General features: G+C 41.1%; 1 protein-coding gene across 4 annotated transcripts in view; it reads right to left on the bottom strand.

Annotated features, from left to right (window-relative positions):
• Positions 1–24,889, bottom strand: part of LOC125451846 (transcriptional activator GLI3-like) — a 390,661-nt gene that overhangs the window by 245,840 nt on the left and 119,932 nt on the right. For 3 of the 4 annotated variants that reach the window (XM_048529496.2, XM_048529497.2, XM_059645818.1), the window contains exon 3: positions 10,331–10,573. In XM_048529496.2, the coding sequence (XP_048385453.2) occupies positions 10,331–10,573 (243 nt within the window). Of the gene's footprint in view, positions 1–10,330; positions 10,574–14,537; positions 14,757–24,889 lie in introns of those variants that run through there. The other variant, XM_048529498.2, reaches the window with a different exon arrangement.

The raw sequence follows: 24,889 nt of genomic DNA, 5'->3' as shown, positions 1-24,889 counted from the left end.
AAAAGCTGACATTTCAGGCCTAGACTGAGATTTTACAAGAATCTGCTGACTATTTAAACAACCACTTGCAGCAACTCCTTTTGGATTCCCTCCTTCTTCTGGATACAGTCAATAAAACTGAGACAGATACTCGGCAAGCCTGTCTCTCCAAATTCTGTCCAGGGTATGCAGTCAAAAGCAAATAGAGAGGGCACTGCACCTGTACAAAAGGCAGCAAACTTGAAAAGACACCTCTTCCTTTCTGTTACAAGTGAAGGGATCAGCAACCAATAAGGCAGCTCCAGACAACATCTAAATTCCTGTGCTGGTGTGTGAGGATTAGGGATCCTATGCTTATTGGCAGACAACAAATGAGTAATCAAGAAACTAAAGGCAAAGTTCCCACAGCTTTGAATGTGGATCATCAGGACTTTCTGTCTACTCATACATGATGATTTACAGATATCAGCCAATGCGTGAGTCAACATTGATTGGTTGTGAGCTATACAAATTCAACACTGACATTGCTGTATACCAAGATTGGACAACTCAGGAACAACACTTGCCAAATATGCCATCTGTTAGCAGATAGCCACAGTGACCATCGAGAGGGCTCTGGTGTCAACAACAGATAACCAGGCACCAGTCATGATTTCTGAAAGACCCATAACCACCATTAGATGAAGGTTCTGTCACTGTCATCTAAACCTATGTGCCATTCTTTTAAATGGCTCCTGTGGAGAGAAAGCAGAGTTAACATTTCAGGTCCAGTAACCCTTCTTCCGAACTGGCTGTATCTCGGAAAAGACTTGCTACATATGCTTGAGAAGGGGTGGGTGGACGGGGGCAGAATAAGCAATAGGTGGAGATGTGAGTCATACAAACATAATATTACAGAAGAACAAAGGTGATAGAGGTGGCTGCAACAACTACTTGGGCTTCTCACTCCTCAGTGTCACTGGAAGGAACTTTCCTAGAGTCTTTCTACTGACTAGCTAACAGAGTGTGTCAGCAAGCACAATGTGATTTCAGAGCCGTCCGACCCACAGTGGACTTATCTTCTCTCTATATCAGCTTCAAAAGACATGCAGAAAGTTGCAAACACCACTCCAACTGCGAATCTCTGAGTGGCCAATAACACTTGTATCACATAACTTCTGGCCAACGAAAATCTCAAAAGAATGAGCATCTAAACATATTGGTAGAATTGCTAAATTCCCCATTATTAATGTCCTAGGAGTTAGAATTGACTTGAAGCTGAACTGGACTAGCCTATAAAAACTATAGCTAAAAGACCAAGATGGAGGCTAGGAATCCTATTGAGAGCAATTCTCTTCCTGTCTCCCCAAAGGCTGTCCACAGGATTAAAACTGACCGGAAACTGAAATGCTGTGGCAATGACAGCAGAGCAGAGGGTAGAAACTGTACTAACTCACAATTCTCTCTCCCTAAAGCCTATCGACCCTCAGCATGTTGTATAGTTTGAAGCTTAGACAACTTATATCAATGAAGAGCATGGGCCCTTTAACTTCATCTCTGATTTCTACAAAATACATCATCATCACATGCAAAAAAAAAGTCATCATGAAGCAGTCCTCGCTGAGGCAATTGTTTAAAATTTGCTAAGCCTAATTAAATTATGGCAGCATGGTGGCTCAGTCGTTGGCACTGCTGCTTCGCAGTGCCAGTGAGCTGGGTTTGATTCCACCCTCGGGCAACTGTCTGTGTGGAGTTTGCACATTCTCCCCGTGTCTGCGTGGATTTCATCTGGGTGTTCCAGATTCCTCCCACAGTCCAAAGATGTGCAGGCGAGGTGGACTGGCCATGCTAAATCGCTATAGTGTCCAGGAATGTGCAGGCTAGGTGGTTTGCAATAGGAAATGTGGGGTTACAGGGACAGGGTTGGGGCTGTGAGTCTGAGTGGGATGCTATTCAGAGGGTCTGTGTGGACACGATGAGCCAAATAGCTTGCTTCCACACTGTAGGGATTCTATGATTCTAAACAGAGAAGCATAGGATGGAAAATGACAGCATTGCCAAGAATGCAGTATGCCTAATCCAAGGGACCAGTAGAACATGCAATGCCCTTGATTGAAATCTGGTGTTGAAACAGACATGAAGTCCCTCAATGTCATTCAATGGATGCAAATGGTGACACCAGCTTAATGCAGGAGTTCACCATCACAAGGACACATGATTTTAGAAGCTTCTTAGCTGGCGGCAGAAGAGATCATCCCACAGCACTGGAAAGGTACAATTCATGTATGGTGCCCATGTTAGACTTTGCCTTTTCAGAGACAGCTTGTTTATATGTTAAAGGAAGTGCAGATGACTTCAATTAACCTCACCAACGTTCTGAGATTAGATTCCCATCAACCCTCGTAAATGCAAGCAAGGCAAAGCATTAAAATATCTGCTGTGTGACCATGAGAGGCCAGAAGAGGCTGCTAGTTAATGTTCATTCTATGGAATCACCGTGGTGGATTTACGTGCCTACGGATAACACTCTTCAAACTAACATTGCAGTCTACCAGATTGGCTGCTCCATCATAAGGAACACAGAATATATTCACATCGCCCCAGAAAGGAATCTTCCGGCTAGCCAAACCATGGACCAACACTGGAAACAGTGACAGATCCCAAGTTTGGATGCATTCACTCAAAGAAATGCTTAGTTCTTTGTGTTAATGAATAAATAAAGCAAGAAAACTTTATCTACATAGCAATAATAAGACTGTGAAGGCATTGAGATGGAAGGAAGTGTGGGTGGGGGAATAAAGAAGGCAATAAATTACAAACAACCAATGTGGGTCCCAAATGCAAGCCAGGCTTTTACCTGATTAGCTGGCTTCTGCAAACATTCTTAGCGTTAACTCCTTTAAACCAAAAGCACTATACGTGTGCACACACACGCTGCACAGATGTGCATTGCAAAATGTAATATCTTAACTAACATCAGAGCTGACCTACAGATGGTCTATCAAATAACTACAACAACTGCAAATAGAATCTACAACCAGCATAATGAATCCAGGGATCAGATTACATTAAATTTTGAAGTAAGCAAGACACTATTACAATGGGAATGAATCACACATGTTTTGATAGAACTGTTCAGGAATTATTGAATAAAAAGAATATTTGTGCAACACTTAGAAAATCCATTAATTCTTCACCTTCCACAATTTTGCCAGCATTAATTGCTGGCAGAGCTCTGTGGTGAATGCTAAAAAGAATCTTCATGTAAATACGAAAAGAGCACAAAATAAAAGTAGGAATTCTTCAGCCATTTGGGTCAAGATACTCCAAAGATACTTGCATTTCACCTTATCCCAAGGGCCATCCTGTTTGCTACTTCTCCATTGAGCCACTTGGTATTTCAAAGATAGGGAAATAAAATATAATATGAAAAAAAATTTTGCACATCAATTAGAAGCAGCTGCAAAGAAACCATACTTCAACAGTTTTGTAAATCAGCACCAAAGTGCACTTTTCCAGTGAGTTTGTCCTAGAATCCACTGAGTGAGCTCATTAAATGTTGCCCTTAAGCCTTTTTTATAGAGAAAGTGGGTAGTTGGCGGGGGCAGCTTTTAACATATCCCACCTTGATTACATGTGCAAAAATAAACATGTTGCAGATAACAGTTTCAACGAATTCTGCAGATCTTTTAAGCAGTCTTTGCGTCTCTGCTCAAATGCAGAGCCAGTATCCTTTCTTTTTAGCCCTCAATTACAAGGTTTGATTTTGAACAGGGAACATGGAGCCTGTAGGTCTCCATTTGAGCACAGCTCCCAAGAGGTTCTGTGTTGTGTGTAAAAGTGCCGTTACTTTCATACTTATTTTTACTATCGTTGGCAACAAATTTCTCCAACAAAATTCTGCAACAGCAGACTTCTAAATAGCACAACATCAGGGGAATCACAGCCAAGTGGTACGACCTGCAGGTGATAGCATTTCAGCAATAAACACTGACTTTATGAGAGAAGAGGGGGGAAAAAAAACACCCTCTATCAGTGAGTTGAGAATGTTCTTTGTAAGTAGTGCAGTACTGTACAAATAGCATGATACACACCTGTGACAGATTTAGGAGCTATTGCAGAAGTTAAGGGTCATCCATGCATTTGTCATTCAAAACACCACCCTGCCTCTTCTTATCTTTCACACTCTCACTCTCTTTCTAAGCAGCACCAAGGTTGACAGGCGTGAAACCAAACCCTTACGTGAGATGCCGCCTGCTCAAGAGTTATTTTACTAAACCTAATCCAGAAAATATGCTGGCCTGTTTGAACACGAGTGAACACTGCATTATATCCTTAGCTACACATGACTGGCTTGAAACCAGTCACATGTGGGAAAGCCTTTCACTAATACCCACTAATTAACGCCAGTGGGCAATACGCTTCATAACCGATACCAAAAAGCAATAAAACAGCAAATATTTTACCATACATGACATATAGCAAAGTTTCAACATTCTAAAAAATGTTCTTTTCTAATGCAAGGAAACTGAGATATTTGCCTTGGAACAATGCTTTCTCTCTGCAAAACATCAAGGACAAAAAGACAATGAATAAAAGCCCATACCCACCAGAAATGGGTCTTCATTCATGGCATACTTTGGAGCAAAGGAAAATGACATCATTTTACCCGATTTCTTTTTCACAAAAGTGAGATTATTGCTGTACTTTCACTATTTGGAATGAATACTAAGGTTAAAGTGGCAGCACAATAGTCAGTGTTCCATTTGTAGACTAACAAATCTGAGCAGACTAAGGTACAGTCTACTCTCATTAATGCAAGTTATGAAGCAGTTGTCACTTAAGGGGTTGCCTCACCAAGGCTTGCCCTGCTCTAAGTACAAAAGGATGCTCTCTTGCAAACAAGGAAAATGTATTAGAAAGGAGGTTTGGGACCTAATTAGTTGACCCCACACAGACGGAGGCAATTCATGGACGGAGAACAAACTCGTGATACTTTTCTCTGGAAAAAGACCTTGCCCATAACCTTGCCAATGATGCCACCCGAAAGTTGCAGGAACAGCAACTCATATTCCGCTTGGGAACCCCGCAGCCCAATGGTATCAATGTGGACTTCACAAGCTTCAAAATCTCCCCTTCCCCTACCGCATCCCAAAACCAGCCCAGTTCTTCTCCTCCCCCCACTGCATCCCAAAACCAGCCCAGACTGTCTCTGCTTCCCTAACCTGTTCTTCCCCTCACCCATCCCTTCCTCCCACCTCAAGCCGCACCTCCATTTCCTACCTACTAACCTCATCCCGCCTCCTAGGCCTGTCCATCTTCCCTGGACTGGCCTATCCCCTCCCTACCTCCCCACCTATACTCTCCTCTCTACCTATCTTGTTTTCTCTCCATCTTCGGTCCGCCTCCCCCCTCTCCCTATTTATTCCAGTTCCCTCTCCCCATCCCCCTCTCTGATGAAGGGTCTAGGCCCAAAACCTCAGCTTTTGTGCTCCTGAGATGCTGCTTGGCCTGCTGTGTTCATCCAGCTCCACACTTTGTCATCTTGGATTCTCCAGCATCTGCAGTTCCCATTATCACTTGCCCATGAATTAGCCCACTGATAACAAGTCATTCATCCCATTCAGATCACAAGTATCATTCATCAGGCCAAAGCTAATTTATATTTGATGGGATGGTGGGAGGAGGAGAATAAACCATGAGAATTGCTTCCATACGCCTGTGCCAGGAAATGGAGAAATCAAGTCAATGAACCTGTGGAGGGAAGTCCATGGTCTCTGCTAAATTGTGAAACATGTAAACATTGGCATGTACTGCACTGCTAGCTGTAATTGAAGAGCTAACCACCATTCCCGAGCTTGGCTCTAAGTGTAGAGATCTGTCCCTTGGGCAGGTACTAGTCCTGGTGGGTCTGTACCAACAGGAATAAATATCAGATATGCGGGAACAAAGGTCAGCACATGTGATTTGCTTCCTTATAACTGTCTCTGTATCACCAGCACTGAAACCTAAGATTGTCCACACTATATTTGATGCATTGAGAGTATTAACTAATCATTTTTTTTAAAATCCAGTACTCCAATGTATTTATGAAAAGTCACAACATGTTCCAAATTATTGGAATCCCAGTTAGAGATGTTTTCTAATCAGCATGTTGAGAGATGTTGTTACATGAACATCGGTCTCCTGGCTCAGAATTTGGGACATTACTACATCTGGAAATGTCTGAAATACCAGTTACAAAAGTCGACTGTGGGATAATGGCATTGCAGGCATCACCAATGTATAATGGATCAATAAGAAAATAAAATGGCTCTGCATCCTAATCTCTGTACCTGGGCCTAAAAACCAATGTCCAGACTTGAGATTTAGGGTCTCTTTGATCAAGTCCTCTAAAGTGCACATTCCTCTCTGCTGCCAAGCTAACGAGACAATCAAACACACTTGAAACTCCAGCACTCGTCATACTAAAACCTGCACTAATCAGCTGTCTGGCTAATCAGTCATCTGTCCAATGACCTTTCACCTCAAGATACTAAACCTTCTGGCTAATGTAGAAAGCAGGAGATCAGTCCCTTCTGTGAGCCTCAACGTGTTGATTAGAAATGCAGTCTGGACAGACTTAAAAGCATGCTTGTTTCACATCCAGCCTTGGACATCAAACCTCTTAAGTCAAGTGATTTACCTTACAACATACAGAAAGTGCTTCATTAAAGTATCATCGTGCTACTTCAGAATAGACAACCAGATGTGATATTATCTCACCTATGCATGGCAAATTAATTCATGTCACTGGACCTCACATCACCTCTTCATCCATTACCTTCACATATTCCTTTTCAGGAGACTGATTAGTAAATAAACTGGCACAATCATGGTGGGCTGAATGGCCTCTTTTGAGCTGTCAACTAAATGGCTTATCAGATAATTCAGAGGTTTATAAATATTATCCTCTACTCAAGGATTAATCTAGAGATCTGGCTGGTACACTTTTTTACCATTTAGCACCCTTCTGAAGTGTTCATATGAAGTATAAACATCAAACTAGAATTCCCATCATAACTTTATTGATAGGTCACAACGAGGCACCTACATTCCAAAGATGTTACCTTTCCAGAAAAAGTACACTAATTTAGGTAGCATTTTTCCATTACTTTGTTGCATGAATAGTTTGCTTTTACAAATGCAAAATACATATAACTTACCCAAAATAAAAGGGAAAGACAGAAAAGAACAAGTCAAAGGAGGGACACATTGTGTTCATTTTCACAATAACTTAGAGATAATGGGAACTGCAGATGCTAGAGAATCCAAGATAACAAAGTGTGGGGCTGGATGAACACAGCAGGCCAAGCAGCATCTTAAGAGCACAAAAGCTGACGTTTCGGGCCTAGACCCTTCATCAGAAAAGGGTCTAGGCCCGAAACATCAGCTTTTGTGTTCCTAAGATGCTGCTTGGCCTGCTGTGTTCATCCAGCCCCGCGCTTTGTTATCTTCACAATAACTTACACCTGATTTGGTGTGGAAGAACAAAGAAACAGTTTCCAATTTGAATTTGAATACACTTAACTATAACATGTTGGAATTTAAAAAGGGAGAGAAAATTTGATTGAAATGTGATTCAATCAAATGTGGCCTCACTGCACACTGCACAATATTACATTGTATTCTTTGGGCCTGATCTTTTGGTCTCTGAATCATCGTAGACAGGTGTCCTGTGAAAGGTTAAGCAAAAGCTGCCGTCCAAGGGTGATTTTTAAAGTTTAAATGGCAACGAATTGCCCTGCACCCTGGAAACCTCCACAAAAGTCTCTGACACTGAGCAAGAGTTGCAGAATCAGTCAGTGCTGATAATATATAGCTCGGCAGGTATTCCAGAATGCTTTGACAGAGAAGTCTTGGGCTAACTCCAGGGTAGTGACAGAACTATCTTGCCCATGCCCCCAGTTACTTGCACTAATCCTCCCAATTCTCCCTAATCCCTTACCCCTCACATTCTGCTAGAACCCAACCAGACTAGCCCTTCTCTTGACTACCAAACTATCTCTTGATTACACTAATCCTTGCTACTCAGCTAACCCACCACCCAAACTGACCTGACTACTCCCCAAGTTTGACTACACATGGCAAATCCCACCACATGACCTAAACTCTGCTATCCAACTAAGCTCCTGACCTGACACGACCTGACTAACTTCCAACATCCAACGACACCTCCACCACAGAACTAGCTTGCCTGACTAGCCCCTGACCTGACAATTCCTCCCAGCCCAAACTGATTACCCCAAACCATCTACCCACTCACCCAACTGCCTATCTCACTCACTACTAACAAGCTCATCTGCCTGCCACCTCACCTTCCAACCACCCTTTCCATTGGCCACCTCACCCACCAGCCACCCTACCACTACACCTAACCCACTACACCGACCACCCCATTCACTTATCTCACCCATCCCACCCACTAATCACACCCACTTGTCCACCCTACCAATTTATTTATTCATCCACTCATCCATTCCATAATATTTACACTGGACATTTAAACTTACTTTACGGCAGCTAGTGCTGTAAAAAGAAAATATGTCCAGTCTCTCCTCTGATACCACAGGTCTGCAATGAAATGCTCCATGGAACTGTACATTCCACGTTTCTGTAGAAGCCAGGGTCAGAAGTCCCAACCAGGCATGTGGAGGTTTGAACATTGCAGCATTTGTGCAGAGTGGCAATCTGATGGTGACCACCACTTTCTGCAAATTCCATGCTGCCAAGTACCCCACTATAAATCAAAAAGGCCCTTGTTAAACATCAGAATTCCTCCAAGCTGACAATTACATAAACAAAACATCTGTCAAAAGTTGCTTATGCTCCAATTCAGAAGCATTACCGTTTAAATCTCAACAAATCACAATGATGCCCGCCTACTCCCTCATATTTACATGTATTGAGAAGTGGCCTCTCTGGCTTAAAGTGACATTCACTTCTCCGGAATATTTGCTTTACAAAATTCATCTCAAAACAGCAGCAAGAATCATCAGCTCAAGCCAATTTCACATCTAATTTTGTTGTCAGAGGCGAGACGATTTCATTCAGCCATGATTTCACATTTGTGCACAGAAATCCACTGGGAGGTGTAGGGCACAAAGGGTAATGTCACACTTCCAAACCAGACGTTTTTGGATTCAAGTTCCAGTCAAAAGGCTACTGAAGGTGCAGTCATAGAATGAAAAAACAGGCTGATTTATCAACCTGAAAATTTTTCTAATACACCAGTGGAGGTAGTGAGAGAACCAGAAACTCATGTATAGTAGTTTCAGTGTAATATCCTCTCTACATTAAAGGCTCAATGGCCAGGTTCTTAGTACAGGCTGGTCTCTGTGGGAAGCATCGTCGTTATTTTCAGGGATGACCAGAATAAGAAAAAGAAAGTAAACCTAGTTGTATGTTTCTTTTTTTAAAAATGTTTTTTAGTCGGCCTGTTCAGATATGTTATTACACACCTCGAGAGCAGGTAGGACTTGAACTCAGATCTCCTACCTCAGAGGTAGGGACATTGCCACAATACCACAAGAACAAGGTGAGGAAATCTAACATGGAAGTTCATATTATTTTGAGTAAGCCAAAGTTGCATGTCATTTAAACATCGCAGACAGGAAGGACTGCAGATGCTGGAGTCAGATCAATACAGTGTGGAGCTGGAGGAACACAGCAGGTCAGGCAGCATCTGAGGTGCAGGACAGTCGATGAAGGGTGTAACCCCAAAATGTCAACTTTCCTGCTCCTCTGATGCTGCCTGACTGCTGTGTTCCTCCAGCTCCACACTGTATCGTCATTTAAACATGAAGTTGAAAAAATGGGCACAGGTGTGGCCTAAAAGTATTAATTAAATGAAACATTCCTTCATTTGTATGCAATGGACTTCATTTAACCAAGTTTGCTTTGGTAATTATTCTGAATTACACATTATATTTTAACAGGAGTAAAAGAAAATCAACAAACCATTATTGCTGCAAGATAGCAGGTACCTCCTGTGGTCACATTTCCCAATGTCTCTTGGAAAGTGAAACAGGACCGTACATGAAAAAGAAAGATGGTGGAATGGGTGCAGGCTTGATCCAACATGCTTTGGACTAGATACCCAAAACAACTCAAGCTAATGGGACCTCCTTTGTGAATTAAACAGGATTGACTGAACTTAATCTATCCTGACTACCAAAAGCAGCACTCGCGTCAAGCAGATCAATCTCCAAATAGATTAAATTAGCAATTAGCAATACCCATGAGATGTCTGGGCAAAAGTCATCTGCAATTCAAGAGCATCTACATTTTTCTTTGTTTCTTTAAAACTGAAATGATTCAAAGTTGTACTTACGATAATGAGGGTCCATGTAGCCATTCCTTGGATCCATAGCAAAAAGTGCTCCACGGTACGGGATAGAAGGCTCAGGTATGTGTGACAAAGATCCATGGATCTCCTTCTTTATTAGAGAAGCTCTATCTTCACTGGAAGTTGATGGCTCCTCACTGATTTTATTCAAACTTTGCCCACCAGTGTGTGGCTGCATTGCAATTGCGTTTCTCCTCTCTCTATGATAGGTCCCAGGAATTTCATCCTCTGGAAGAAGAAGGAAGCACACCCCAAATCAGAATCAGCAAAGTTGACACTGCTATATGTGCAAAGCAGAAAAAGTTTATTATTTCTGCTAGAGTTGTGAAGCAACATCAGTACCATGTTAACTTTTGTAGCCTTTTATATACATTTACAGTACAAATAAACATGCTTTTCAAAGCCACCTGATAGCTCAACGCACTTTACTGCTGAAAAGCGCTTTTGAAGTATAGCTATTGTAATGTGGAAATTATGGCAGCTAACTTGTTCATAACAAAACTCCACAAATGGCAAAGTGATGATAACCAGATAATCTGTTTTTTGTGACATTGTTTCAGTGATAAATATTGTCCATGACACCACAGATACTCCCTGCTCTACTTCGAAATAGTGCTGTCAGATCCTTTACATACAAGCAGGTGAATGGGGCATTGGTTTAACATCTTCCACAGTGCGATGCCCCTCACTACTGCACTGGAATGGCAGCCTTTATCTTTGTAATCAAGCCCTTGAGTGGGACATGAATCTGGAACCTCAGTAGCAAGTGTGCTACCAGCTGAATGATAAGTAACATTCAGCAAGCTTGTGTTTCACTTCATTCAAACCAAGTCGAGAATGAGGTAGGCAAACAGGAGGCTGGAAGAACACAGCACACCAGGCAGCATCCAGAGGAAATTCCTCCAGATAATGTCTGGTTTGCTGTGTTCTACCAGCCTTCAGTTTGTCTACCTAGGATGGCAGCACCGGCAGTTTTTTTGTTTCTAACCAAGTCAGAACTGAGGCAGGTATTGAGCTGATATTTTAGGACATACTATTTTCTTCCTCTAAATACAAAATGAAAATCACTCTATTGCGAATAAATTCATATTGCTAATTCAGGATTTTTAAAAAATGTTTGAATAGTTCTCTTATCAAATTTAAAACATCATCACTGAAGCATAAACCCTTTGATCTCAGTCTAACTGAGATTACTGTATCTGTGTATGCATGTCTGGACAGATGACTGAGAGCAACTGCTTATTGTGTACGTGTTTGGTTGTGTGTGCCAGTATATCTTATTTAGGAAAGATATTATTTCATTGGGGGGCAGTTCAGAAAAGGTTCACCAGGATCGTCTCTAATATGGAGAGATTATCTTTTGAGCAAAGGATAAATAGGTTGGGACTCTCCACATTGGAGTTTAGAAGAATGTGAGGTGAAACATAGGATTCTTAAGGGCTTTACAGGGTGATTGCTGAGATGATGTTTCCCTCGTGGAAGAGTCTAGGACCAAACGGCATAGTCTCAGAACAAAGCAGCACCAGTTTAAGATTAAAAGAGAGTTGGAAATTCTTCTCTCAGAGAGCTGAGTGTCTTCAGAACTGCTTACCACAGAGAGCTGAGGAACAGAATCGTTGTATATATTTAAGGCTGAATCGTAGAATGCCTATAGTGTGGAAGCAAGCCATTCAGTCCATCAAGTCCACACTGACCCTTTGAAGAACATCCAAGCCAGATCTACCTCATTCCTGTCACCGTGCATTTCCCATGGCTAATCCACCTAATTTACAAAGCCCTGGCAATTTAGCATAGCCAATCTATCTAAGCTGCATATCTTCGTGGCATGAGAGGAAACTCACGCAGACACAGGGAAAGCATGCAAACTCCACAAAGTCACCTGAGGTTGGCTCAACCCCAGGGACCTGGTGTTAAGAGGCAGCTGTGCTAACCACTGAGTCTCTGTGCCACCCTATGCTGGCTGAGATTGACAGATTCCTGATCAACAGGGAATGAAGGGTTACAGTCTTAATCATCTATGTTTGTGTGCATGTGACACTGCACCTCAGTTTACTTGTGAGCACATCTAGCTGTGTGCAGCATCTGACTGCACTTGTAGGTATATCTCTGCATGCCGCTGTGACTCTGTTTGTTTGACTGTGTAACTGCACGTAACCATATCCTTTCAAACCTGCTCTGTCATTAACTCGGGTCATGGTTGATCTGGTTATGATCTCAATCTCACTTTCCTGTCTTCTCCTATAGCCTTTGGCTCCCTTGTCTGTTACTTAATGTTCAAATACATCAGCTCACATTCAGAGCAAGCTTAGACCATCATGAAACAGTTAACAAAAACTATTCAAATGGAGACTGCTTTGCATTGCAAAAAGATTCCTCCTTCATATCATGTGCTAGCTACAGCAATGCAGGACAAAATCTGTTAAGTACTGAGAAAATAAAAGCGCTTCAACTAGTTTGGATAAACAAATCTTGAAAAGTATCCTTACAAGTTATGATGTGCATACATCAGAGTGAAGTAATTTCTGCTTTTTAAAAATTACACTAGCTGAATTCTGAGCCCATTTGCTCTACTTCAATTCCAGTTAATCAAAACAAGGAGTTCACAAACATCTCTTTCAGGTCAGCACAGAAACAGACCTTTTGGTCCAACTCGTCCGTGCAGACCAAATATCCTAAACTAATCCGGTCCATTTGCCAACATTGTCCCCATATCCCTCTAAACCCTCTCATTCATATACCCTTCCAGATGCCTCTTAAATAATGTAATTGGACCAGCCTCCATCACTTCCTCTGGCATAGCAGTCCAAACAAGCACCACCTTCTGCATGAAAAAGTTGCCCTTCAGGTCTCTTCTAAATCTTTCCCCTCTCATGTTAAATTTATGCCCTCTAGTTTTGCACTCCGCTACCCTGAAAAAAAGACCTTGGCTATTCACCCTATCCATGCCCCTCATGATTTTATAAACCCCTATAAGGTCACCCTTCAGCCTCTGACACTCTAGGGAAATTAGCCCCAGTCTATTCAGCCTCTCCCTGGAGCTCAAACCCTCCAATTCAGGCAACATCCTTTTACGTCTTTTTCTGAACCTTTTGAAGTTTAACAACATCTTTTCTGGAGGAGGGAGACCAAAACTGAACATAGTGTTCTAAAAGTGGCCTAACCAATGTCCTGTACAGTGATAAAATAGAGAACAGGAAATAGCAGATGGAAGAGAGCAAACAAAAAAGGAGGAAGAGTTGAGAAAGATGGAAAGAGCGATGAGGACATAACAAGAGGGAAAGTAAAAGTAAATTAGGGGAAGAAATCTAATCAGAATCAGAAAGTAAATCTGAACAAGCATCATGCTATTTTCTGTTGGATGAAACATTCTTACATAGGTGTTTGCCATTTTTTAAGACTTATTTGGTTCCTGCATAGCCCTTGATTAATTAAGCATTTCACACCTTTCAAAACAAAATTAATACATGAAATGATGCCTTGAGGCTTCACTCTTGCGCAGGTTTTACATCCAAGCTGCTGATTGAAATAACATTTCCTTTGCATGTAAACATATTCATTTAACACCCTTACATAGCACACAAATATTTTTCACCACAAAAATAAACACCGTGCAGCATTTAGCATCAGAGCACAGATACATCATCCACACCCGTCCAAAAGCAAAGTACTGCAGATGCTGGAGATCTGAAACAAGAGCAAAAAGTGCTGGAGAAACTCAGCAGGTCTGGCAGCATCAACGGAGAGAGAAACAGTTATGTTTTGAGTCCAATGTGTCTATTTTCCAGAACCTGTAGGTTTCTCCATCACTTTCTGTTATCCACACTATTTTATTGAGCCACATTGTTTGACAGTTTGAGAAATAAACATTGGCTGCCTGTATCAAATCAACTTTGCAAGAGTAACAAGCCATATGGTATGGCAACAAGTGTGATTCATTTGCAGAAACATAAGCTGCTTTTCTATTAGCATCTGATATCTGACTTAAGCATACAAACAGTGAACAAGTACTGCTGCTCCAGAGCTGAAGAACAAACAATCACAGGTTACGAAAGAATAACAATTTGGTTGAAACAGTGACAAGTTGCTTAAAACATCTAAACTCTCAACACGGATTAGCAATTTATTAAACATCAGTATAGAAAGCACCCTCAAAAATTAAACTTGAGCGACAATACATCCTCCTGGAACTTACGTGTCTATAAGAAGTTTTGTTGCTGCCAGCTCCTTTAATTTTCACAAAGTAAGCAAGAGGATTGTTTTGTATCAGCCCTGCACATGTACACAGCCACTAGACGCTGGAGATTGAGACTAGAAGCTTCCACATTACAAATAAGTCAGTCCATGAAAGACTGGAACTCACTTTAAGCAAGTCACGGTCTCATTTGAAAATATCCGGCCATGAGGGCAATCCTCTGTAATCTCCCTCACATACAAAGCCTCTCCCATTAGAGTAATTCAGGAAAAAAAAACTGATTGGTGCCATGTGAAGTTTAACCAGCTCATTAGTATTCCACTGGTGTGCCTCCTAGTGAACTTATTCTCTATTTAAGCAGCTCTCCGGAGCTCAGAGGTCAGGCGGGTAATCATTAAATCAAACTAGTGTCACACCATCACAATCAGCTGAACAGAAAGAAGGGTTATTATTTTAGGTTATGCAAAATAAATGGTTTTACAAAATGGTCCCCAATACAGGGTCAACAGCAACTTCAATTACGAGACAAACTCAACACGACTCTTGCAGTAAACCAAGTGCTCTGTATTGACTTTAGTGTGGGCTGTGCTTCACACTCAGCACAAGCAGGCTCCCCTATATTGCCTATGCAGAGATCAAGGAAGAGCAGATTTTGCTCTGCCAGGATTTGTGTCTGCACATAGGCTGCTCATTCACCTTTCTTTCTCTTTCCAATGGTTGCTCAGTTCAATTCACCCCACACAAAGCCTGAAGACCAAACCTCTATGCACCAAGTGAAACATGTTCAAAACTGGGCCTTCTATTGTGATTGAATTTCTTAACGTCTTTTCAAATAGTGGAGAATGCCTTGAGGCTAAAGGAAGAAACAGGCTAATGGTGAATTGGGAGTACTGAGCAAATTTCAGAGTCCTTTCCTCCTTGCTTTTGAGGTTGAAAGCAAACCCTAGCCTTTCAAGTTTCAAAGTCCTTTCTCCCCCTGCAGTGTCACAGAAGGATTTGAGGAAAAGTAATTGTGCTCACAGCCTCCCTGATCAGAGCTTACGTTCTATTTGTGGTATTTCACTGTTCATCTCCCAATAATAGTGCACATATCTCAATGCCTTATCCATGCTGCACTGTCCAATTACTAATTAAATGAACAATTGTTGCTTGAAATGCCTTTTATATGTTTGGAGTGTAGGTTAACATTCGCAAAAAAACTATTCACGAGCCAATTTTGAAAAGCAAATACAAGAATATGTACTGAACTGAATCATCAAATACTTTCCCAGAAACGTATACATTTATTTCTGTGAAATTTCTGAAACTTACAAAAGACAATGAAGCAGGTGAATTGGACATGGATGTTATACACTGCACATGCATCTCAGGGTGAGCTTCACTGAAAAAAAATTTATAATTACAACGAGATATTTATTGGTTTTATGAGAAATTGTTCAATTTAAAGGAAAAGATCACGTCAATTTGAAAGATATACAGAAGGGACATTTTACTATCCACAGCTGTCATGTGAGAGGTTTTTAATTTGTTTTTCGGGGAGTAATAAATGTGCTTTTGGCTCAGAGATTATCTCACAGTGAGGAAGTGGACAAATAACAAAGATATGGTGAATCCAGGAATAATTCTCAGATCCAAAGGTCCAAACAGTGACTTGAGCCTCAAAGTATCATGATTTTATCACACCATTACAAGAGTTAAAGCAAAACCTTAAAGATGGTTCATAGATCCATGACGATTAAAATGATTATCATAAATAATTCAGTAGCAACAAGTGGCTCTTTGAGTAAACATTATGCCACGTTAACAGGAACCAGTTAAACAGTTGAAATTGAAAAACATCAAAATTACATATATGATAAACACAGAACCACTTTGTCTCTGTCTCTTCAAATCAAAGGACATTTCCATGTCAAAATAAAGTAGAATTGTTTCATGTCACAAAGGAGAAATTATATTAGAGTAGGTCATTACAGTTAAAGATGTAACAAAGGCACAAGTATTTGCTGTGGACTTTGGTTCTACAATTAGGTCAGAAACGTTTTGATTATTTAACTTAAGGTATAATTTATAAAATGACTAAAATCATGTTTACATGGGACATTGTTCAGCGTGCAAAGGACAACTAACTTTGTTTAGGCAGGATGGTGAAAACAACTTCAATTTTAACCTCAATGCATTTAGCAAGAAACATATTCCTGGTCTGCAAGCTGTAATCTGAAAATGAAAAGTATTATTATATGATAACAAAGTGTGAAGCTGGATGAACACAGCAGGCCAAGCAGCATCTCAGGAGCACAAAAGCTGACGTTTCGGGCCTAGACCCTTCATCAGAGTGTTATTATATGATTATTTTGAGTGGGTGTGCCCAATTCTGCTTCATAATATCTAATTCAATTTGCAAAACAGACATCTCTCTAAAATATATATTTTAAATTGAACTCAAGCTGATTTTGATTCTGTTTATAAGAAGTATTACTTTTATGTCACTATTGGTTACATCAGGAATTCTTCATTAACTTATTTTTTGTTCAACTGTTAAAACCATTAAATTATAAAACTACATAACATTTATTGTAATAACTGTTCCCAATTACCTTTCCCTTTACCACACAGCTTCTGTAATGTACAGAGAATTTGTAGTTGCTAGCTGTGAACTAAGAGCAGGATAGCTTCAATTAGAAAAACGAAGACTAAAATCCCATATTTGATGAGCGACACACTCCTCTCTCTGTGTGTTCTCCAAATACTATAGATAACTTATTAGAACAACTTCTGTTTGGATGATAGAGAATCTGTGCCTGTATTATAGGTAATGAAACAAGAATTGATATAACGTTTCCAAGTTCGAATCAAGATCAAACAATAGCTGGTACTTGCATCAGAACTAATCTATTTGTCAGCCTGCAAATGTGTTCGATTTTAGAAATTACGACAATCAGCCACTAGTCAATGCAAGGTAAGTTATTTCTGCAGACCAGTTTAAAATTCCAAGTTCAAGATGGAGACCTACTTTTCTTACGACTCTCATCTGTAGTTAATTAGAGTTCTTCAGCTTAGTTCATTCAAAAATAATCAAAATTCAGTTGACAGAAAGTAGTAAAACTCTCTTCAGGCACCACATGCTTGTAATATTCTATCACAACAGCACTCACACGAACCATCGTAATTCTCAGTGTGTCCAGTGGTAGGCAGGTCCTTGGCTACTGTCAGAACTTCTAAGCAGGATGTGAAAAGACTTATGGTGCTACGTATCCAGACTTCAAGAAAGTCTTTGACAAAAGACTTCAAACTGGTGGGAGTTCAAAACTAAACTTGCAACTGGACAGTAAATTGGCTAGGAAGGAAACTGCAAGGTCTCGTTAGAGTCACATCAGGCAGTCAGGATGATGGGGAGGAAGTTTAGTACTGAATGAGTTGCTCCAGGGTTTGATATTTGTTAGAGCCCCTGCTATTTCTAATAAGCATCAATGAGTTGGATTCAGGAACTAAACACAAACTGGTCAAAATAACAGATGGAACAAAACTGTGAGGAGGAGCAATTGATTCTAACAAGACAGCCAAGGGTGTGCCAAGTGAGCTGGTACAGGATCAGTAACTGACAGAACAGCAACAGATAATATTTAGTATGAATAAGTCAGCAGTGCTGCACTTGGGAAGAAAATATAGGTAAAGTATGAAACTGCAAACAATGCTGTCAACAAAGTTAGACACAGGCAAACAGGAGGAGGGCATTCAGCCCGTCGAGTCTGCCCTACTGTTCAATATGATCATGGTACATTGAACATGGTACATTTGACCGACCCCACATCCACAATACTTTATGCCGCTGGTTTTCAGAAATCTATTGATCTGTATCTTAAACTACTCAAAGACTGAACCTTTCACAGCCATCTTTGGTAGAAAATTCCAAAGTTTCACAACCCTCTGAGTTAAACAATTTCTCCTCTTCTTGGAGAGAAGTGGCAGGCCCCTTTTTTTATATTGTGCCGCTGGTTCTAAACGCCTGAACAGCAGGAAACATTGTAGGTGCATCTATGTTTTCTATCCCTTTTCCATTTAAATTATCATCCAATACTCTCTTGATCACCTCCACTACATTTCCAAGCAGTGTATTCTATTGCATAAAAAAAGTTTTCTGTCACCTTGCATTTGGTTCTTTTGCAAGTCATTTTAAACTGTGCCCTCGAGATCTTGATCCATTTGTAAGTGGGAGCAGTTCCTCCCCTCATGATTTTGAAAACTTCTGTCAAATATCCTCTCAGCCTTCTCCTCTCCAAAGCAAAAGTCTTAACTTCTCCAATCTTTTACTATAACTGAAGTGTCTCATCCCTGGAACTATCCTCACAAATCTCCTGTGCATTCCCTACAATATGCTCATATCCCTTCTATACTGTGGCACTCAAAGCTGAACATAATCCTCCAGCTGAGGTCTAACCAGTTTCTTCTAGAAGTCAATCATTATCTCTGTGGTCTTGTACTCGATTTATAACACCTAGAATACCGTATGTCCTACCTGTCCTGCCAATTTTAATGACCAAGTATACATTTATACCCAGCTTTATCTGCCCCTCCACACCCTTTAGAAAAATGACCATTTAATTTATAATGCCTCTCTATGTTCTCTGTACTGAAGCATATAATTTCACATTTCTTGACACTGAAGTTCAATTTCCACCTCTACACCCAATCCATGAACTTGTCAATCTCCTTCCAAAATTTTACACTGTCCTCCTCAGAGTTTACAATTCTCTTACATTTCAGATTGTTTGCAAGCTTTGAAATTGTTCCCTACACACCATTTATATGCATCTTAAGAAAAGCAACAGTCCCAATTTCAGTCCTTGGGAATTCCATTACAAACCTCCTACCAGCTCAAAAAATACCTACCAACTATTGCTCTCTGTTCCCTTACACTCTGCTAAGTTAGTTATCACATTGCTACTATTCCTTATATTCCATAATTTTTAATTTTCCTCACAGCCCTGTTGTATGGCACTGTATCAAATGCCTTTGGAAATTTATGTACACCACAGGCAAGAGCTTATGCCTCATGAACCCTCTCTGTTACCTCTTCAAAAACTTTAGAAAGTTAGGGATGAATTTCGCTTAACAAGTTCATGCTGGCTCTTTCAAATAAATCCTCACTTCTCCATGGGATTATTCATTTTGTTCCAAATAAGAGTTTCTAGAAATTTCCCCACCATCAGAGTTAAACTGACTGGTCTGAAATTGCTTGGCTTACCTTTACATTCTCTTTAGATCAAGGAAATAATGTTTGCAATTCTCCAGTTCTCTGGCACCACCCCAAATCCAGAGTAGATTGGAACATATTTATTTGACAGTTCCTCTGAGATTTCTAGTCTCATCTCCTTTTGTATGCTTGGATTCATCTCAACCAGTCCTTCTAACTTGTCATACTGCCTCGTAAATAGAGACAGATACAAAGTATTCATTTAACACCTTAGTTACACCTTTTGCCTCGAAGTGTGAATCCTTTTTTGTTCCCTAATCATAGCTGCCCTCCTTTTACCACACTTTTACTATTGATGTACTTAAAGAAGACTTTGGAATATCCTTTTCTGGTAGCTGACAGTCTGATTTCATAATCCCTCTGCTTCTTGGATTTGCCTGTTATCTCTCTTCTGAATCCTCCATATTCAACTTGGTTTTCAATTGTATTTACTAATGCCTGTTAAAAGCGTACTTCTCCTTCTCGAACTTATCTGTTTTTAATCCAGAAAGCTCTCGATTTGTTTGCCCTAGCTTTCCTTTTTGACAGAATATACTTTATCTAAGCCATCTCCTTTTTGAAGGTAGCCCATTGTTTAACTATTGTTCATCCTGACAACCTTTAGTTCCAATGTATCCAACCCAAATCTATTTCTGCTCCACTGAAGTTCTCTTTTCACCCATCGATTATTCTTGGTTGACCAATGTCATTTTCTATTGTCATCCTAAACCTCACAGTACAATGTTCACTGTTGCCTGACTGTTGTCCCACTGCCATTTTACCTACTTGGCCCACCTCATTCCCAAAAACCAAACTCAGCAATGCCTCCTTTCTTGTTGGACTGAGTGCACACTGTAGGAAATTCTCCTGAACAAAATCTAATCCTTCACTGCTCCTTACACTACCACTATCCCAGTCTATATTTGTGTAATTAAAGTCTCCCATTATGACTGTATGAAGTTTGCACCTTGCGATAACCTTTTGCAGATTTTGTTCGTCTTCATCCATCCCAATAACTGGTGGTCCACAAAACTGCACTAAGTAATGCAATTACACAATTTTTGTTCCTTAGCTCTAGTCAAATCAATTCTGTCCTTGAGCCCGCTGAAACATCCTCTCTCCCCAGTATTGCAACTTGCTTCTTGACCAAAAATGCCACCCCTCCTTGTTTTTTCCTCTTTCCTGACTTCTTTGAACATCTTGCAACCAGAAATATTTAACACTCAACATCCAGAGAGAGACAGCAAGCTGATGTTTTGAGTCTAAACAACTCTTCAGCAGAGGTGAAATGTGGAGGGGGTGGCATTTATGCTATAGTTGTGGGTGGTGTGGAGGTGGTGGGTGTAGAGTTCTGGGGGAGAAAATTTCTTGATAGTTCACATTAAGTGATCCGAATGGGAGAATGACAGAGCAATGGTGTGTCTCCTGCCAGATGTGAGTCTGAAAGTCAGTCCCACTGGGGTGGAGGGAACAGGAGAGAGGACATGGTGACAGAGAAAGTAACATAAAGTACAGCTAAAAGGAAGGGAAAGATGATAGTTGGTTCACAATTTGAAACTGCTGAATTCAATATTAAGTCCGGAAGTCTCTCAAGTGCTTCGTCTAAAGATGAGATGTTGTTGCCCCAGTTTGTGTTGACTCACTGGAGCACTGTAACATGCCGTGCTCCAACACATGGGCATGTGAGCAGGACACTGTGTTAAAATGACCAGCTGTGGGAAGGTCAGGGTCATGCTGGTGTTCTGCAAGCGGTCACCCAGTCTGCGTTTGGTTTCTCCAATGTAGAGTGAGCCATGTTGGGTGCAGCAAATACACCAGATTGGAGGTGGTACAGGTGAAATGCTGCTTCACCTGGTAAGACAGTTTAGGTCCTTGGATGGTGAATAGGGAAGGGGTGAAAGGGCAAGTGTTCTTTCCAGTCTGGCAGTTAGACACACCACTGTTCTGCCATTATCACATTCCAATCACTTAATCTGAACTATCAACATCTTTTCTCCCCCAGCACTCTACACCCCACCACCTTCACATTTCTCCCCTCAAACTATAGCCTAAATGCTGTTCCCCCCCTCCACACTTCACTTCAGCTCTGATGAAAATTCATCTCGACTCAAAACATGAGCTTGCTCTCTCTCCATGGATTCTGTCTGATGTCCAGAATTTGTTGTCATCAGTACAGATTCCAGCATCTGCACTAATTTCTCCTATAATTAACACTCAGATCTGCTATTCCTTAAAACTGGTATCCATTATCATAACATCATAATCACACATGATAATCTGTGCCCATAAATCCTCACCCTTATTAACTACACTCCACCCATTCACATACATGCCGTGTAAACCTGATTTAATCTGCATAATTGCTCCCCCTTACTCTTACTCCACCTACTAAATTACGGATTCTATTTTACTGCATTCTCCCTTTTCTAGCATTTTGTGCGCACTGGTATTACTTTCTAATATTTTCTCCTGGATCGTGCACTCCTCCTCAGTTAGTTTAAACTCTCCCCAAGAGCACTAGTAAAACTTAAGACCTAAATGTACAGAGGCAGTGGCGCTGATTCACCAGTTCAGGAGTCTGAATTTAATCACCAGGAATTTAGCAGGGCCCTTTCACCTCTCAACCCTGAATTTGAATTCAAATGACAAGGATGGAATGAATGCATCCTTTAATGCTGGCAGCAAGGAACCTGCATTAAAATGGCTAATGTAGTCTTAACTTCATGGATATTGGCCCATAACTACCCATAATTCTGAACAAACTAGCAGAGATCTTCAGGATAGCTGGTGTAGGAAATGGAACCAAAGTTACTTTGATGCAAAGGATAGCTGTGACATGAATGGAACGTTTTTGTTGAGGTTTAGTGAAGCACTTTCCTCTTAAATCCAGTCTCTGTACATAAGCAGCTTAAAAGATACAAGTGCAGTTTAGATTTCTGTGTTCCAGCTTATTTTTAGACCTTTGTCACAAGGCCAGTTCAAACTGAGTGTCAAGCCATAGTTGAAGGGAGGAGCCAAACTTCTTTGAACAAACAGACAATGTAACATGTTCAGTTAAGTGCATGACAGCCAATTATTTTGAATCTGCCAGTTATAAAAGAAATCACAGCAACCAGTGTAAAGATATTTAAATTGGACTGCTGTTTGAGCTGGCTTATCAGAATGTAGGCAAACTGATTGAAAATGGTAGAAAAGGAAACGGTAAACCAGCTAACTCTGTAGTGAGAAAATAGTGCACAGGAAAGAAACGTGACACACTAAGTAGTGTCCCTTCCCATGGACCAGGACACCTGGGTTCAAGTTCCACCTGCTCCTGAGATTCTGTTTACTCTGATAGCTGGCTCTGAGAAAGCTGGATCAGTGTCAAGTTCTCTCCATGTGTAAATAAAGGATGACATGGGGGTTGGATACCAGCCTCTGTGGAGTTATTTCAATAACTAGGAGCGCCTGAAACAGTTCTGTAGAATTTCAGCGAGTACAAATGTAAGTGGTTTTACTAAGCGTACACAGTAACCAAGGACTCTTGCAGTGTGGTCTAAAGAAGGGCCCCGGCCCGAAACACCAACTTTCCTGCTCCTCTGGTGCTGCCTGGCCTGCTGTATTCCTCCAGCTCCACTCTGTGTTATCTCTAAGCAAGGACCCTTGCAGTGTGGTGGTAGTGTCCCTATCTCCGAACCAGGAGACCCAGCTTCATGTCTCACATCCTCTAGAAGTGCTGTACAGCATCTGAGTAGGTCGCTTAGAGATTACGATAGAGTAAGTAAACGCAAAAGATAGCAATGTATGAACTAGTACAGCCTGGAAAGATGATCAGGAAAAGAGGATCTTTTACAAAAAAAAGGTCTCAGAGAAGGAAGCCGAGATCAGCAGTGCAATATGACAGCTGATTCTCAGAACATCAATGAGATGGTTCACTGGTGAGCACTGCTCCCCCTTAGTGCCAGGGACCTAGGCCCAATTCCACGCTAGGGTGATTGTCTATGTGGTGTTTGCACATTCTCTCTGTGTCTGTGTTGGTTTCTTCCCACAATCTACAGATGTGCAGGCTCGTTGGATTCGCCATAAGAAGTACAGGGATAGGCCCTCTTAGGCAGGTAATTAAGCAGTAAATGTTTACCCAGCCAGTGTTGCACACATCCCATAACAAAGAAAGGTGATCAAAGCCAGGGCCTGAATATTCAAAGATATTTCACATTTTGAAATGACAAGGAAAGGAAAAGATAGGCAGCCCTATTAATAAAGGATGCAATCAGTACGATACTGAGAAATTATCTTCATTCAAAGAATCAAAATGTAGAATCAGTTGGGGTGGACATTTAAAAACAAGGCAAGCTGGGAGTCCTTTAGAGGTGCCTACTACCAGCTACAGAGCAAGACAGAGTATACATCAAGAAATACAAGGAGCTTATAAGAAATGCAATGATTGGGGTTTAGTTAGCTCAGTTGGTTGGATAGCTATTTTGCAATGCAGAGTCATATCAACAGTGTAGGTTCAAGTCATGCACAGGCTGAGGTTACCACAAAGGACTGTCCTCAATCTCTCCCATCGCCTCAGGCTTGGTGATCCTCAGATTAAGCCATCACTATTCGTCTCTCTGTCTTTAATGAGACAGCAGCCCTATGGTCCGGCCAGGCTATCGCGACTTTACCTTTACTGCAATGATTGTGGATGACTTTAATCTTCACACTAATTACACAGATCAAATGGGCAAATACAGCCTGAAGAAGGAGTTCAGAGAGTGTACTTACAACAGTTTCTTCAAAAATGGTTCTCGGAAGGTAGCAAGAACCAGAACAATCTCATAGTAATGTGAAGCAAAAGAGACCACAATAAGAGAAAATTTGGCAAGATAACAAAGTGTGGAGCTGGATGAACACAGCAGGCCAAGCAGCATCTCAGGAGCACAAAAGCTGACGTTTCGGGCCAAGACCCTTCATCAGAGAGGGGGATGGGAAGAGGGAACTGGAAGAAATAGGGAGAGAGGGGGAGGCGGACCAAAGATGGAGAGAAAACAAGGTAGATAGAGAGGAGAGTATAGGTGAGGAGGTAGGGAGGGGATTGGTCAGTCCAGGGAAGATGGACAGGTCAAGGAGGCGGGATGAGGTGGTAGGTAGGAAATGG

The sequence above is a fragment of the Stegostoma tigrinum genome, chromosome 5 (genome assembly GCF_030684315.1).
Source record: "Stegostoma tigrinum isolate sSteTig4 chromosome 5, sSteTig4.hap1, whole genome shotgun sequence".
Lineage (NCBI taxonomy): Eukaryota > Metazoa > Chordata > Chondrichthyes > Orectolobiformes > Stegostomatidae > Stegostoma > Stegostoma tigrinum.
The sequence above is the reverse complement of the archived record's forward strand: the minus strand, read 5'-3'. Positions and strand labels throughout refer to the sequence as shown.